This window comes from Glycine soja, chromosome 11, assembly GCF_004193775.1.
Source record: "Glycine soja cultivar W05 chromosome 11, ASM419377v2, whole genome shotgun sequence".
In the NCBI taxonomy this organism is placed as follows: domain Eukaryota; kingdom Viridiplantae; phylum Streptophyta; class Magnoliopsida; order Fabales; family Fabaceae; genus Glycine; species Glycine soja.
Genome location: NC_041012.1, coordinates 15,333,618 through 15,350,705, shown reverse-complemented (window position 1 = coordinate 15,350,705; position 17,088 = coordinate 15,333,618). Strand labels below are relative to the sequence as shown.

Sequence of the window (17,088 nt, the reverse complement as noted above, 5' to 3'; positions counted from 1 at the left end):
TTTTAGTAAGAGAATAAGAAAAAAAGTTTTCTAAATTAGTTACATCTATATCGTATTATTTTAAATTAGTTTTGAGTTATTTGCTTCAATTTTAAATGACATTCATACTATTTCAACAAATTTCAAATGAATTTGGAATCATGTAATTTAAAAATAACATTTAAACGTTAACACTAATATTATAAACAAAAATAACTTTAAATATACAAAATGTTTAGTCAAAAACAAAAAATGTTTTCAAGTACAAGAAAAGTATATACATCGTATGATAATATCAAATGTGTAAAGAAACTATGGCTGATCCGTGCGCCGCCTACGTCGAGACCTCACATACACAATGTGGTCTTCTGTGACACCCCTGACAATCCTGAGGCATTGTTCGATGACCTCATGTGTCAATCTGCCTGGCGCGACTACCCCTAGGTTGAGATGACGCTCCAACCTCTCAGCGATCGCATGACAAGCCTCCTGTTAAATAGAAAACAAATAAATTAGACAAATTAGTATTAAAAAATTAAATTAAATGACATTTCATACATCTAACCAAATAGTAACACTTACCACTGCATGTCTGGGCTCGTCCACATCAGACCTGGCAAGTGTCGATGCTGCTGCTGGCTCCGGGACCTGAGGGATATGAGGGATACGTTTGGGCTGCGTAGCAGGTGCATCTTGTGAAGGATTTGATGTCTGTGTCGCGGTCATGAATGGATGAGAAATGACGAAGAACCAGTCGATGTAGTCGGGCGCACACTGACCTGGCACAACACACATCTCACCTGCTGGCACAAGATGGTCTGAGTAGTGCATCCACCTGCCATCTATCTCGTCAAATGACACCCATGAATCGACAGGCAGATCATGAATACTCTGGACGTATCCAAACTGGCGCATGGCCCTCTCTGGTCGGTATCTGACAACAACGGGCCCCTAGCAAAGCTAACCGGAAAAGCATGAAATCAAATCAAACTCCTGGACCCGTCAGTGCTCCCCATATGACATCCAATAGACATCGGGAATCTTGAGTCGATCCATGCGCTGCTTGTACGTCTCTGTAGATATGCTTTTCACAGTCTTCTTCGTAGCAATCCACCGACATGCACGTGGTGAAGCCTCGTCGTAGTCTGAATCAGCGTTGCACTCTGCAACTGACGGAAAGTGCTCATATATCCAACACTACAGAGGTTACACTAAAATCATACGAATTTCAAATGAACATCTAAAATACCGTAATTAAAACATTGTTGTTAATTAACTTATGAAAAACATGTTAACTACTTGTAACAGGGTGATGTAACCAGCAACCTGTCGGCTGGTGCTGATACAAGTATCATTCAGGTGATCGTACATATGCACCAGGGCAGCAACTCCCCATGCATACCTCCCAGTCTGACTAAGGTCACGCAGGGCGTCTAAGAACACAACATGAACATGGGTTGCACTCTTATTAGCAAAAAGAGTGCAACCCAGAAGATGAAGAAGATAGGCACGAGTTGCAGTTGTCCAGTGTTTGGTTTGACATCTGCGTTGATATATGTCTCGTAGCTAAGACAGGCGTATGTATGGTCCATGACAATGTCCTGTCTCGGCCATGGCTGCCTCTGGTGAAACCAGTAGTAACTCAACCAACATCAGCACCGCCTCATTGGCGTGCAGAGGCTAGAAGGTATGGAAGTTGCCAACGATCGATAGATGAAGAAGAGATGCCACATCCTCCAGTGTGATGGTAACCTCTCCCACAGGAAGATGGAAACTACTCGTCTCCCGATGCCACCTCTCCACAAACGAGGATATAAGTCCCCGATTTCCAGTGTCTACTGAACACGCGATCAAAGGACTTAGTCCTGTCCTAGCAACTAGCCCCTCAATTGTAGGGATAGGCCTACCTAATTTCTGCACCTTCCTCCTATGGGAGGACAACTTTAACTCAGGACGTTCCTAAATTGAAGTATAAAGGAACAGACAATTCATTAACATAATATTTTAAAGGAACACAAATTTCATTTCAATAATAACACATACTTAACAAATAACTTTAATTGAAAATTATAAATACCTCTCCCGTCCATACGATGGCTACAACATGCTCAGCATACTCGGTAAGCACGGATGGGTCGGTCGGTCCACCAGGAAATCCCTCAGACTCATCTGCAGCAGCCTTTGCACCGGTGTCTGCACCAATGTCCTATACGTGAGCATCTACCATCGGCTTATCGGCAGCTACCACAGGTACCACTGGCTCATCATCGACAACAGTGACCGACACCAATTGCTTGCATGCCGATGCGATAGGACTTCGCCACTGGGGAGCACCATCAGGATCATCATGATCCCCTCTGCCAAGACCTCTGTTAACAACCCTACCTAAGGCACGACCTAAGCCTTTAGTCCTAACCATGATCTACAAATGTCTACCACAAATTCCATCACTAAACCACACAAATTCATCACAATATTAACTTGTTCAAAGGGTATTTTTCATTTTCCCTTCTCAAGGAGAAATTTAGAAATTTTATGTGTGTGTGTGTGGTTTTTTTTTAACTTGTGTATTTGTTAGGTTTAGAACATGTTTTCAGCCACCGTTATGGAGGATAATTTGGAAAGTGAAAACTTTGAGTGTCATTTTGGTTTGGAAGAGGTTTTGAAACTCCCTTTTGTAGAAGGATTTGGAAATTGCGTGTATGGCTTTGGAAAAAAGATTTGGTTTGGTTTGGGAAAGGTTTTGAAACTAGGGATTTTATATTGAAGGGGAAGGTTCGAGAAATTAGGTGCTTTGTGTTTGGGTATGGACTTTCGAATGATTGACCAGTTTGAAGAAGACTTGGTAATGGACTTTGAAGAATACTTATTTGGCATCTATTGCATTATATATATATATATATATATATATATATATATATATATATATATATATATATATATATATATATATATATATATATTGTGGAAGCAATGACTTCCAAGATTATTTTTGATGATGCCAAAGAATCAAGAGTTAAGCAAGTTCCAAAGAATCAGGCTTCAAGAATCAAGTCTCAAAGAATCAAAGATTCAAGAACAATTAAGTTTCAAGATTCAAGATTCAAGAACAATCAAGATCAAGATTCAAGACTCAAGATTCAAGAGAAGTTGATTTCAAGATTCAAGAGAAGAAATAGTCAAGACTTCACAAGGGAAGTATTTTTCAAAAATCCAAACATAGCACAATTTTGTTTTACAAAAGAGTTTTCTCAAAAATTTTCTAAGTTACCAGAGTATTTACTCTCTGGTAATCGATTACCAGTTTTGTTGGATCAAGTGGCCTCGGAATAATTAAGAAGGGGGGGTTGAATTAATTATTAGCGAACCTTTACTAATTAAAAATCTATCCTTCTTAATGTTACCAAAAGTAAAAGCAATAATTAAAGTGCATAGCGGAAATTAAAGAGTGTAGGGAAGAAGAAGACAAACACAAGAGTTTTATACTGGTTCGGCAACAACCCGTGCCTACATTCAGTCCCCAAGCGACATGCAGTCCTTGAGATTTCTTTTCAACCTTGTAAAGTCCCTTACAAGCAAAGGTCCACAAGGGATGTACCCTCTCTTGTTCTCTTTGAACAACCTAGTGGATGTACCCTCCACTAGAACTGATCCACAAGAGATGTACCCTCTCTTGTTCTCAGTCACAACAACCCAAGTTGATGTACCCTCTAATTGTACCACAAAGGATGTACCCTCCAATGTGTTAAGACAAAGTTCTCAGGCGGTTAGTCCTTCGAAACTTTGTGAAGGGGGAAACAAAAGAATTCTCAGGCGGTTAGTCCTTTGAAATTTTTTGTTTATGGGAAATGAAAGAATCAAAAGAATTCTCAGACTGTGTTGTTTTGAATTCTTTGGCAAGGGAGAAGGGAAACACAAAAGAATTCAGGCGGTTAGTCCTTTGTTCTTTTGGAAAAGGGAGAAGAGAGACACAAAAAGAATTCAGGCGGTTAGTCCTTGGCAAATTTTTTTTGGCAAAGGGAGAAGGGAATGAAAAAGATGAATAACACAAGTTTTGTTTTCAAGGTTTGGAAAACCAGAAACTTTAAGAAAGCTTTTGACAAAGGAAGAAGAAGAAGAAGATGTTCAAAGAGATTCAAAGATTGTAAAGGATTGTAATAATTTTTATGAATGTGTTGTAAAATGAAAGTTAAGGTCTTGCTTTTATAAACTCTTCATGTCTGGTCAAGAAAACCATTAGAAGAATTATAACCTTTAGAAAAACTTGAAAACCTTTGGAAGAGTTACATCTTTTGATTTTTGTTAAAAACTTATCATTGGTAATCGATTACCAAATCATTGTAATCGATTACACAAAGCATTTTTGTGAAAGGATGTGACTCTTCACATTTGAATTTGAATTTCAACGTTCAAACACACTGGTAATCGATTACCAAATCATTGTAATCGATTACACCATTTTGAAATCAATTGGAACGTTGTAAATTCAGTTGAAAGCTTTTTGAAAATAATCTTTGCTACTAGTAATCGATTACCAGAGAGTAAAAACTCTTTGGTAAAAGGTTTTGTGAAAAATTCATGTGCTACTCAATGTTTTGAAAAAAATTTTAGTACTTATCTTGATTGAGTCTTTTCTTGATTCTTGAATCTTCAACTTGATTATTCTTGATTCTTGATTCTTGAAACTTAAATCTTGAAACTTGATTCTTGAATCTTGAAATCAAATTTCCTCTTGATTCTTGAAGTGTTCTTGATTCAATCTTGAACTCATTCTCTTGGGCTTTTTGTCATCATCTTTGTTATCATCAAAACTCCTTGAATCAATCTTGATTCAACATCATGAAGCTTGCTTCTACAAGTTTCATGTAATCGATTACCAGTGACCAAATTTGTTGGACCTTGTGGCCTCAGTTATCTTAAGAGGGATAGGCTTAGAATGCAGAAGAAGCAGCAACAATCAATTTAATAATGTTCTTTAAACATGCAAGGCAAAATTGATTGCATTAACATAAATGAGATAAGGGAAGAGAGAATGCAAACACAGTTTTATACTGGTTCGGCCACAACCCGTGCCTACGTCCAGTACTCAAGCAACCCACTTGAGATTTCCACTATCTTTGTAAAATCCATTACAAAGTCTGAACCACACAGGGACAACCCATCCCTTGTGTTCAGGAATCCTTTACAACAAGAGACTCACAATCTCTTAACCAATCTCATTGAATAAGAAGAATGGAAGAAGAATTCTCTCTTCAAGAGAAGAATATTACAATGAAGATCCATGGATGAACTTTTAATGGATGTGCAAGTGTTTGCCCAAGAGTTCTTTGAGAAAGCATTTGACAATGAAGTTCTCTTGGAATCTCTCTCATTTTCTTTTGAGAGGATAAGACATTTTGGACCAGCAAAACTCTCTCCATAAAATTCGTGCCCAAGTCACCTATTTATAGGCCTTTGATGGCCATTCACAAATCTAATGAAAAGATGTGACTGTTGGCAGATTTTCTGAAAACTTTCCACTGGTAATCGATTACAATGTTTGTGTAATCGATTACACAGTTATAATTTGAATTCCCAACGTTCAGAGTCTCTGGTAATCGATTACATATGATGTGTAATCGATTACACACTTTCATGTGCCTTGGTAATCGATTACATGTATTGGTAATCGATTACATGTGCCTTGGATGACTTGAAATCTCTACATTTTGAGGCAAGGCTTGATCTTGAAGAAATATTGAATCAAGGCTTTGTTTGTTGAAAAAATCTTGTATTAATCTTGAAGCAAAATGAGCCTTGTTTGATTCTTCTTTTGACATCATCAAAATCATGTATACATACATTCACATTCTCCCCCTTTTTGATGATGACAAACATGTGATTTCTTCTCAACACCATCAAAGCTTGCATGATTTACATTCTCCCCCTTTCTCAAGCAAATTCTTAATTCTTCTTGACATCGTCAAAATCTTCATGATTTACAAAATTTGATTTCAAAATGTTTTTAACTGATTTCCAACGTTCCAAAATATTTTTCAAATGGTGTAATCGATTACACTATATTGGTAATCGATTACTAGTGTATCTGAACGTTGGAATTCAAATCCAATTGTGAAGAGTCACAACTTTTCATAAAATGCATTGTGTAATCGATTACATGATTATGGTAATCGATTACCAGTGATAACTTTTGAATAAAAGGTCAAAAGTTGTAACTCTTGACATGATTTTCTCAAGGTTATACCTCTTCCAATGGTTTTCTTGACCAGACATGAAGAGTCTATAAAAGTAAGACCTTGACTTACATTCAAAATAACTTTTACAACTCTTCTTGTTCTTCCTTTGTCAAAAAGCTTTCTAAGTTTTGTTTTCCAAACCTTGTTTTTCTGCAAGTGAAAATTCTGCAGAAAACAAAAGTGTGCTATCTTTTCTTCACTTCTCCCTTTGCCAAAGGAATAGAAGGACTAACCTCCTGAATTCTTTTGTGTCTCCCTTCTCTCTTTCCAAGAGAATTCAAAGGACTAACCGCCTGAGAATTCTTTTGATTCTTCCCTTCACCTTAAACAAAAGATTTCAAAGGACTAACCGCCTGAGATATCTTTTGTTTCCCCTTACAAAGATTCAAAGGACTAATCGCCTGAGAATTATTTGTCCTAACACATTGGAGGGTGTATCCTTTGTGGCACAAGTAGAGGGTACATCTACTTGGGTTGTTATACTGAGAACAAGAGATGGTACATCTCTTGTGGATCGGTTCAAGTGAAGGGTACATCCACTTGGTTGTTCAAAGAGGACAAGGGAGGGTACATCCCTTGTGGATCTTTGGCTTGTAAAGGATTTTACAAGGTTGAAAGAAATCTCAAGAATCGTTGGTTGCTTGGGGACTGGATGTAGGCACGGGTTGTGGCCGAACCAGTATAAATCTTGTGTTTGTCTTCTTCTTCCCTACACTCTTTAATTTCCGCTATGTACTTTTAATTGCCGCTTTTACTTTTGGTTAAGTTTCTGTTTCTATTCTTTACTTTCGTAACTTAGTAGTAAAAGCCTAGTTAAATCTAGTAATATTAAGAAGGGTAAATTTTTAATTAGTCAAGACACATTAATAATTAATTCAACCCCCCCTTCTTAATTATTCCGAGGCCACTTGATCCAACATATATATATATATATATATATATATATATATATATATATATATATATATATATATATATATATATAATGTGTGTACATGTACTTTAATTAGCAGAAATAATATTAATATTGATTTGGTGATGAGAAAAAAAAGAGAGAGAGGAGAGAAGTGGTGGGTTTCAATATTGTTTGTAGATAGAAAATGCAATGTAAGCGTGTGGTTAGAAATTCAATCTCTAAGTTTGAGTCATTCAATTTCATATGGAAGGTTGTAGTTTGTTTAATTTAACATTTTCAATAAATGTGCAAGGAGGCATGGTTGAGGCCCTGAGCATTTACAAGAAGTGGAAAGGTTACAGCTTAGACTACGAAGGATCAGGGAAGCTTGTTTTCAGCTTGAGAGAATCCAATTCTTGTTTGGTTAAGAACAATGCAATCAGAATCTTCACTAGGAACAGAGGCAGTGACTTTAAGATCAATGGTTGTGTCCCATGAATCATAAGTTTTTCCCAATGATACACCTCCACTTCAACTAGGTTCAACTATGTGGCATCCGAGTGGCACCATTTATTTCTCTTATTGCTAACATAGTTTATCATTTTGTTATGTGATTAATGATCTATTATACAACAATTTCAATAAGTTTTGGACCTAATTCTTGTCTAAATTTAAGGGTTCTAATCTTTTTTAGGCACATGACAAGCACCACATAAGAAGCCCTTTAAAAAGATTACAGGATATGAGAAGCACCATATGACAAGTAAAACTTAATAGTTTGTGTTCAAAGTAAAGCTACAACCTAATAGTTTGTGTTCCTATTTTCAATTTGTTATTCACTACCATACAGGATATAAATAAAGTAATAAACCACTGAAACCTTCAAAATATAAATTGACACCAACCAAATATCTTAAACAAGCATTATACTTTCATACATTATACAATAAAAAGCCTCAAAACCAAATTTCAAACCAATATCTTAAACAACCATTATACAATATCATACTTTAGGCTAAAAGCCTCAAAATTAACCCTAAACCCTAATTAAAAACCATTTTTCATATTTCCACTTTTTAAAATTAAAATACATTCTTGCGGATCAACTTGATTCGTACCCCAAATACAATTGCGGATCATCAAAAACAATTATGGATCCTCTACGTTTATTCACCTGCTGTTAACGCGAATCAACTAACAACCTAGTGGATCAACTAAATCACTAGCAGATCAACCTAACTACCCTAGCGGATCAACCTAACTACAGCAGTGCAAAAGTAGAAGAAATGGAAACAGTGCTTACCTTGACGGTGGACAGTGGCGAAGCTCTTCACGGGAACCTCCTCAATGCACCTCACTGTAACTCCACGTCACTGCAAATGACAATGCCCCGGAAGAAGAATACCAAAATTGCGCAAGGAAACAAAGACCATGGCACGCAGGGAAACGAAAAGCTGGGTGAAGAAGAAGAAGAATATGAAAGCTGTGAGAGAGAAAGTGAAGCGCTGGGTGAAGAAGAAGAAGAATACAAAAAGTGGGAGAGAGAAAGTGAAGCGCTAGGTGCACAAATGTTTTAAAAATTAGCAGGGTAATAAAGTCTTTTTACGTAAAGTGCTGGGTGCACCTAGCATCACCCAAATTAGTAACAAGATGCAATCAAATTGGGCCCTACGTAAAGCCTTTACCTAGAGCAAATGTTATTAGGCCGTTGCTTCCTATACTACAGAATTAGCTTCTTGCACCCGTAGGAAAGTCAAAACACAATAATTGGATAATAATGCCCTTAGTCCCTCTTATACTCATCAGGCACCTAGAAATAATCCTAGCACCTCCTTTCCTTATTATAATTTTTCCTTGCCGAAGTACCTCTCTCACTTTCTCTTTATCCTTTCCATTTTTCATTTGTGCGCCTTTGCCTAGCTATCACCGCCATTAATGAAGTAAAGGATAATTTAACTACCACTGCAACTTGTCCTTGTCGTTCAAGAAGTCGTTTTAGGCAAGTTGTTCTGGGTTACATTTTTTTTTTCGCAGCAACCACTTTTTTTGTTGTTGTTGTTTGGATTAACCAATATGGAATTTAAAGCCTTGTCCAGAACTGTTGTTCCATCATGGGTATTCCATAAATGTATTCTTGAATACTTGCTTATTTCAGAATATTACAAATATATTTTGAAATACGTATTATAGAATACATATCTAAATTATCAATGATAATTCAGAGCATCATAAGATGCAAATATTCTGAAATGTTTTTCTCTCTATATTATATTAATTCTAAGTTTGGGTCTTGCATCATTGGTGACACTAATGATGGTTTGTAGGGTTTAAAATGAGTTGAGATTAGTCGAGCTTGATTCAGTTTGAAATTTGACTCAAGTTCAATATGAATCTATATTTCTAGTTTGATTTTGATTCGATTTAAACTCGTGAACACTCTGTTAGCTTGACTCAATTTAAAATTATAATTATTTTACATATTTTTATTTATTTATTTTATGCACAAAAAAATAACTATATCAATTTAATAATATTAAATATATTACTATATATGTATATGCTAAACTTATAATTATTGTACATGCTTTTGTTTACGCATTTCATAAAATATATATTAAATTAACTATAAATAATTATAAGAATTCAATAATATAAAATATTTAACATATGCATAGATAAATAGATAGATCTAGATATAATTAAATAGATAAATTTATATATTAAGTTAGTTCACGAGTCAATTGAATCTAGTTATATATAGTTCAAGCTCAACTCTTTAAGGAGCATAACTTTGAACGCAAATTTGACTCATTTGGTTCTTAAATTAAATTTAATGAATCAACTGTCAAATCAAATTTTAAAGTTTGAGTTTATTTGATTCATTAATGTTGTCAGACCTAATTGTTTGTTGATCTATCTTTATTATAAAATTTATTCTCTGAAGGACAGTTTAATTATTGTTGTGAAATGTACAAGTCTCATTGTAATCTTTCAATACTTTATAATTGACTTTCATGTTATACTGGTTTGAACTTCAAGTGATGAAGGGACAAGGAGCAAGAGGAACAAGAAGGAACACTGGATGAAGGACTAAGTCAAGAGAAAGAAAAATAGGAAGTTATAAGAAGGGTGTAAAGATAGAAATTACAAGAAGGGATAAAATTATAATTTAACCGAAAATTCTTTTTAAGACATTTTTTCGTCTAATAAGAGTTTTCAAAGAGAAGCTTTTATACACAAACAGTAATAGACGATAATTAATTAGCAGAGTTTTGTAGAAAGTTCTTTAAAAAAGGTTATTTTTGTTTTTATCCCCTTAATTAATTTTGGTTTCTTTCATTTTACTCTTTTTAAGGTAGGTTTGATTCGTTTAAAATATGGTATTGAACAAGATAAGAAAAACAACACTAAGATAAAAATATAAGTTACATAATACTTTTTTATCTTATATATAGTTTAACGAATAATAGAAAATACAGGTAAGATAATATAAAATTCAGTAAAATATCTAATATTAATTATCCTAATTCATTTTATATTAAATTTATTGTGCTTACCAAAATAAAAAGAGAGAGATTAGAATAAAAAAATCTTATGTTTCTTTTTTAAAATGATTACATAGGTTAGCTATTATTTTTTGTTACAAAAGAGATAAAAATATGAATATATGTATCTTTTTAATATTTTGTATCTGAGACAAAATTTTGTCGTCTATTTTTTTAGTGACAAAAATCTTATCCTCCTTTGTTTGATTTGTTTTATCTCATAATCTTTTTTAAATCAAACATAAAACAAAAATATTTATCTTGTTCAATATTATAATATTTTGTGAATCAAACAAATCCCTTAATTTTTTTCTCTCTATAAGTTTTTGTTTTAATTTTGGTTATTGTAATTTTTCAATTGGATTTAATGGAGAAATCTAATGACAGGAAAAAAAATAAAGAATTAAAAGCAAAATACCCTTATATTGTAGGACTAAATAATTATTAAAGTCTTTATCATTTGTTTTTTAAATTGTTTTTCCTTGCACTCAATATTAAATGAGAATTTGTACATGTCTAACAATTCATATAACAGTTGGTATATTTTTTGTGTTTATTTCTCTATTACATATCATTTATTACATATAAATACAAAAAATGTTGTTGTGCATGTATATATTATTGTTTGTGTATCAGATTTCATATTAAATTATAAACAAATTCAGCACTTCAACTTGTTGGCTAAGTAGGGGAACACGGCTTAATCTCTATAATATTTACACGTAATCAATACAAAAATGACTTTTAAGTAATATAATGTGATAAAAAAAATAAAAATAAAGAAAAATGATAAATGTTAAATGTTAGTTAAATATTGGGAAAAATTGTGTTTAAAAATCATTTCTCTATAGATTAACCAGTGCGCCACTCATCATAAAAAAGAGAAAGTTAACTAGTGTATGGAAACCTAAAAATAAAATGCAACCTCTACGATTTGGTCGATCATCAACTTAAGTACACACAGCAAACTCATTGCATTTCTCCTAATTAATGCCTTCTCTTCTACAGAGCTGAATTGTGCTCTAGAAAATATATTTTATTATTAATTAGCTACATTTTGTTCGCAAGGAAACAGACAATGCTAAAACTGTGTATGGAAGAATTCTTTTTTTATTTTATTTTATTTATCAACGTCTGATATCCTGGGTGTGGTTAAAAGCAAAAATTAATTCGATCCAAGTCTTTTCCTACTGATCATTTCAGAGGGTAAAGATCCAATTTGTGCCTCATAAACACGTGAAGGATGGGTCCACTGCATTCATAATGTATGATGACATATCTGTATGGAAGACAGGTTCTGTTCTTTGCTATTAATGGTAATGTATTTTTTGCATGTCCTATTTCTTTTTCTTTTTATTATATATATGTCCTATATATTTCTTTGCTGAAAGGTGGGAATGGTCCTGCATTCTGGTCTTGGCAGAATGACATCTTTTTACTGTTCTAATGTGAATTTTGTCCCTAGTGGGACTTGTAAGATTTGGAGATCCTTTTCCTAAAGATGCATGCCACTTGCCTACTAGGTCTCAAAATAAATTGTTATAGTGAGTGGAGCAGCACGTCCTTATTATTATGGATTGATATTTTCGTTTGTAGTATTTATTTTGTTTAGGCAATGGTTTGTATCAGCACAACCTTATACGGCCTGAGAATTACTATCAGCAGTACAATGTTACAAACTTTTTTGAAATTTATGAGAAATTCAAGACCGTCTCTAGAACTGTCAGATTTTAATATGATCATGTATATGAATTTTATTTTATTCTTTGACAACTGTATATGGATTTAGTTATAATATTTAATTAAAATACATCATATATATATATATATATATATATATATATATATTAAATCTAAATATATAAAATATATTCATATACAGTTGTCAAAGAATAAAATAAAAATCATATACATTATCATATTAAAATCTGACCGTTTATTTTACATCAAACAGTATAAAGTTATCTACTGTAACAGTACCGTTACTTTCCCACCAGTAGGTCATTTGTGCCATTGGTCCCCATAGAAATTACCATAGAAAAAGATTAGAATCGCAAGTTTGTTGTGAATTTTGAATTTTATTTTATTTTATTTATTTTATGAATTGTGTATCTATAACTGAAACTACATGACTAGGATGGACCTGACTTCTCTGTTGTTCCTTTTCAAGTTGTTCCCGTGCTGTCCTTTCAAAACGACATCATTTTGAAGAGACAACACGAGGACAGCTTGAAAAGGGACAATAGAGAAACCAATTTCGACTAGGATATAGTCGCGGTTAACTAAGGAGTCAAGACAATAATACACATGATGAGTGAACAGCGATAAAGTGTGTAAAATAAAATGAAAAAAATATTTATTTTTAATTTGAGTTAAAATATCTTAAAAGTGTAATTCATTTTAAATTAAGGGGAGATATTTTATAAGAGTATATATCTTCCCTTAAAAGTTTAATTCATTAAGTTCATGATGAAGATATTCTTTTTTACTTTTATAACTCACTACTAAAAAAGTAGTATTTTACGACGCACATTCTAAAACGGTTATTAATAACTGTCTTAGAATGCAACTCTATGACATTTTTGTAATTATGGTTAACTTAAACGAAGACGGGTCTCACTGAAGGGCCGTCGCCATTTTTGTTACCCTAATTAATTTGGCGCCTCTCGCGCGCGAGGTTAAACACCCTATGTTGAGAGTCAACGTTGTGTTCTCCCATTGTTCGTGTCCTCCGTCCTACAGCTCGTGCCCCCAGTTGGCGTGTCATTCCTGTGTGTCCTTGGTGTCGCCTCCAGCCATCATCATCCAGGTAAGTGCATTTTACTCCAGTGGCCGTGTTTGTGTTGAGCTGCCTTATTTTCTGTCTCATTTTTTTTTAGTCACTCACACACACTTTGAGTTGAATTTGGTAAATTGATTGTGGGTGGGTTGTTCATGATTTTCCCCAATTGATTATTGCCATGGAATTGGATACCCTTTAACTTTTGATTCTAACGACACCTCCCCAAAAATCCAATGATAGCACCAGAGACCTACAATCTTTTTTATAGGTCTCTGGTACTAGTTGTAGGAGTGAGACGACAGTAGTTCCTTTGAGAGAGTGGATAAAGCGCTTGAGTGAATTCACAACTTGAAAAGTTGTTGAACTATCCAAACTAGTGGATATTTCATCCATGAATACAGCTGTAGCTGGTCCAACCAGCATCTCCCCTGTATTTATAGATATATATTTGCTAAGAATTTTTGCACGATGGATTGCTTGAGTTAATTAAGCATGATATATACTTCAAAATTTGAAATCAAGCTTGTTTTACCTATTGTAACACGTTTTCTTTGTCCACCAAATATATCTCTTAACATTGCATTTCCCACAATAGTATCAGCACAAACCTCCAATCCCAAAATTTGCATATATAAAGCAAATCAAATCGGAATTTAACACAAAATAACTTTTAAGCTCTCTCAGAGAACATTTGAGTGTTGGAATTTTCACCCTTAGAATATAATTTGTGATAAAACTTGCTTTCTGGCCTTCAGTTGCTATAGCCTGAGCATTACAAATCACAAGTTCAACCCCTTAATTATCAAGCATTCCATTTAATTTTAAGAAATAGGGATAAATAGATGGTGCCTTCAACTTCAATACAATAAAAATATAAAGTGAAGCAACTGTAATGGATGTGTTGATTGCATACATCTTCCCGAAAGGAAATTCCACTGCTTATGGGTACAAATAGAATTCCCAAATTTCAACAAATATGTTGTTACAATTGAAAAACAATCATTTTTCTTTCGTTAGTTTGAAAGCTTATCATTCTAGTGGACAAACATATCCATATTGAAAGTAACCTCATGTGATGCAGGGCAAATAGGTCAAACATATCCCTAGTAGACAATTATATGTGTCTTACCTTCATATAGACATCTATATCTGGGTTAGGTGTAATATTTGCTTCTTTCTCTGTTGTGGACACCTCTACTAGCAAATTTGCATAATGTAAAATAATTTTGGTTAACCTCCACTTTATTGACCAAAAATAATATTCTCTTCTTTCTCTGTTCTGGGATGCAGGCTTTGTTCTGGACACCTCTGGTAGGAAATCTGCTAGCAAAGGTTGGTATTGACACACTTACCTCCACTTTATTAACCATGTAGTTAGTGAAAGTGGAAAAACAAATGATATATCAAACAGTAACATGTTTAGTCATGATCTTGCATACATCAAGTTAGTTAAGCAAACCAAATGATATTAGGAAAGACACAGAAACAAAATGATTTTATGGTCATACAGTGACAATAATTTGCTAGGTACATCGTGGATTCGGTTTTACGCCTTCATACATAACATGATTTTCTTGAATTATATAAGCATCCTTAGAGTCAATTGGTTTATTAAAGTTAACCATTAATTATTCCCTAGCTAGTACTATTACGCCTCATGTTTAATTATAAATCATGGACTTTATATTCATATGATGATATAGTATGAATATTGTGTATTAGCAACGTGCAAGTTATCATTGTTTTGGGAATTGCATCACCCCTAGCTAGCTAGATAGACTATATTAAAGTCAATGTTTGTCTAGATAAATGGATGTACCAACTTCTTACCCTTAAGAAATCAACATTGATTGAGTTGTTTAAGTTTACACACCCTAATGGTTTGAGATGTTTCGCAATATTTATGAAACATGCTTTTTTCCTATGTGTGATTCTCACCATGACTACTCCTTTGTTTTGCAAGTCCTCCCTCTTGTCCTCTTAACAAAGGGAATTCTCAGTTTGATGTGCGAGATATTGAAGCCCACATTGGCCACGTCTACCTTGGCATGGGACAACTCCAGATTTTCGTAAGTGCATTTGGTGCCCACCGTGGGGCGGCGGTGAAACATACCCTGCGACCTCTCTTTCTCACCTATGATTAGCATGCGGTCTAGCCTCAAACACGAGATCCCTTTCAAAGGCTCCAATCCTCCTTCAGCAACCATGATAGATACTGATACTCTCCAACTACTCTTAAAGGGGAAGCATTAACCTTGTATGGTGGACTCCCTCCAAGTCTATTGATAGCTTTGACACTTTTGTCTAGCGTTTCAATTCACAATATGCATCCAGCCACTTACACTGTATGACATCGGCTGCTCTGGCCTGCTTGCGACAAGTAGATGATGAATTTCTCTAGAAATTCATGGATAGGTTTGAACGCATTATTGTCCAGATCTAAAATCTCAACCCAAAGGTAGCATTACACTCCATACTCCTTGTCCCTACGGCTAGGTAAGTTTGCAGATAGTCTGTGCAAAAGAACCCCCTAGTAGGATGGATGAGTTAAACAAACGAGCCAAAGGCTACATCTAGATGGAGGAGATGTCCAGGTTCAAAAAATGAGGTCCAACAAGTTGGACAAAATGCAACAAGAGAGAAGGAGGTGCCAAGACTAACTCACATAAGTTGGACAAAATGCACAAGTCGGACAAGCGTCAGCCTCTCCCATAAGGGCCCAAGTATGAGCATTACACGCCCTGATAGCAATAGCACTACAATCCTCGAGGAGGCCTTCAACACGGAGATACCTGTAAAACTACCTCTGCCACTTCCTCCAAGGCCGGGGTTAGATAGGACCAAATACTGCAAAATACCATCGTAGTTACAATCACAAAAAATATTGTTGGGCCCTGAAAGACAAAATAGAAGAGCTCATACAGGCTAGGTATCTAGCCCAGTTCATGAAGAGGGCGAATAGTCATGCAACAGAAGCCAGACCCGAAGGACACCAAGAAGACACAGAAACCATGATGCCAACAGAAAAAGAGACAGATCAAAAGATCAAAGAAGACAAAGACACCACAAGCAAAGACGCGATCGACAACCTCCACAGGAACGGGAAAACAAGCTCGCCCAGTAAATTCTCCTATGAAGGGCAGTCCAGCCAGTCCCACAAACATCACCACCATGCCATCCGGGGCATCGACATCAGTTGTGTCAACCTATCATCCTCACAAAGTTTCTCTTTTATCACTTTCAACGATATAACTTAAAGGGTATCAACCCTATAAATCAAGAAGACCCTATGGTTGTCTCCGTCATAATCGCCAACTTCATGGTGTCCAAGGTCCTCATTGGCCAAGGCAGCTCCATCAAAACCTTATACTGGAAAACATTCCAGAGGCTTGAAGTCTCGCCTGATACTATCCTGCCTCACTTTAGTCCACTCATCGGCTTTGCATGAGAAAGAGTAGAGACTAGAGGCTACGTTGACTTCATGACCACCATCGGTCAAGACTAGCTCTCGAGGAGATTTACAATCAGGTTTTTAATCGTTGATGCAAATACCTCTTACTTTACTTTGATTGGAAGGAAAATGTTGAACAAGCTTAAAGCCATTCTCTCCATGCCTCATCTCAAGATGAAGTTTCCCACCTTGACGGGAGA

General features: G+C 35.0%; 1 protein-coding gene across 1 annotated transcript; it reads right to left on the bottom strand.

The window, feature by feature from the left end:
* Positions 1 to 291: 291 nt before the first annotated feature.
* Positions 292 to 2,398, bottom strand: LOC114372956 (protein MAIN-LIKE 1-like). The gene is made up of 7 exons (XM_028330528.1): positions 2,225 to 2,398; positions 2,057 to 2,185; positions 1,680 to 1,938; positions 1,279 to 1,412; positions 1,012 to 1,176; positions 562 to 930; positions 292 to 468 (listed from the first exon to the last, which is right to left on the bottom strand). Exons 1-7 carry the CDS (start codon positions 2,396 to 2,398, stop codon positions 292 to 294), a joined length of 1,407 nt encoding a protein of 468 aa, XP_028186329.1.
* Positions 2,399 to 17,088: the final 14,690 nt, after the last annotated feature.

Bases quoted from the DNA above. Each gene is read 5' to 3' on its own strand.
- LOC114372956 (XM_028330528.1), bottom strand. From the start codon at position 2,398: ATGGTTAGGACTAAAGGCTTAGGTCGTGCCTTAGGTAGGGTTGTTAAC. The intron at 2,186-2,224 runs GTAGCTGCCGAT...GCTCACGTATAG, and splicing joins ATGAGCCAGTGGTACCTGTG to GACATTGGTGCAGACACCGG. The intron at 1,939-2,056 runs GTATTTATAATT...ACTTCAATTTAG, and splicing joins CCATCGTATGGACGGGAGAG to GAACGTCCTGAGTTAAAGTT.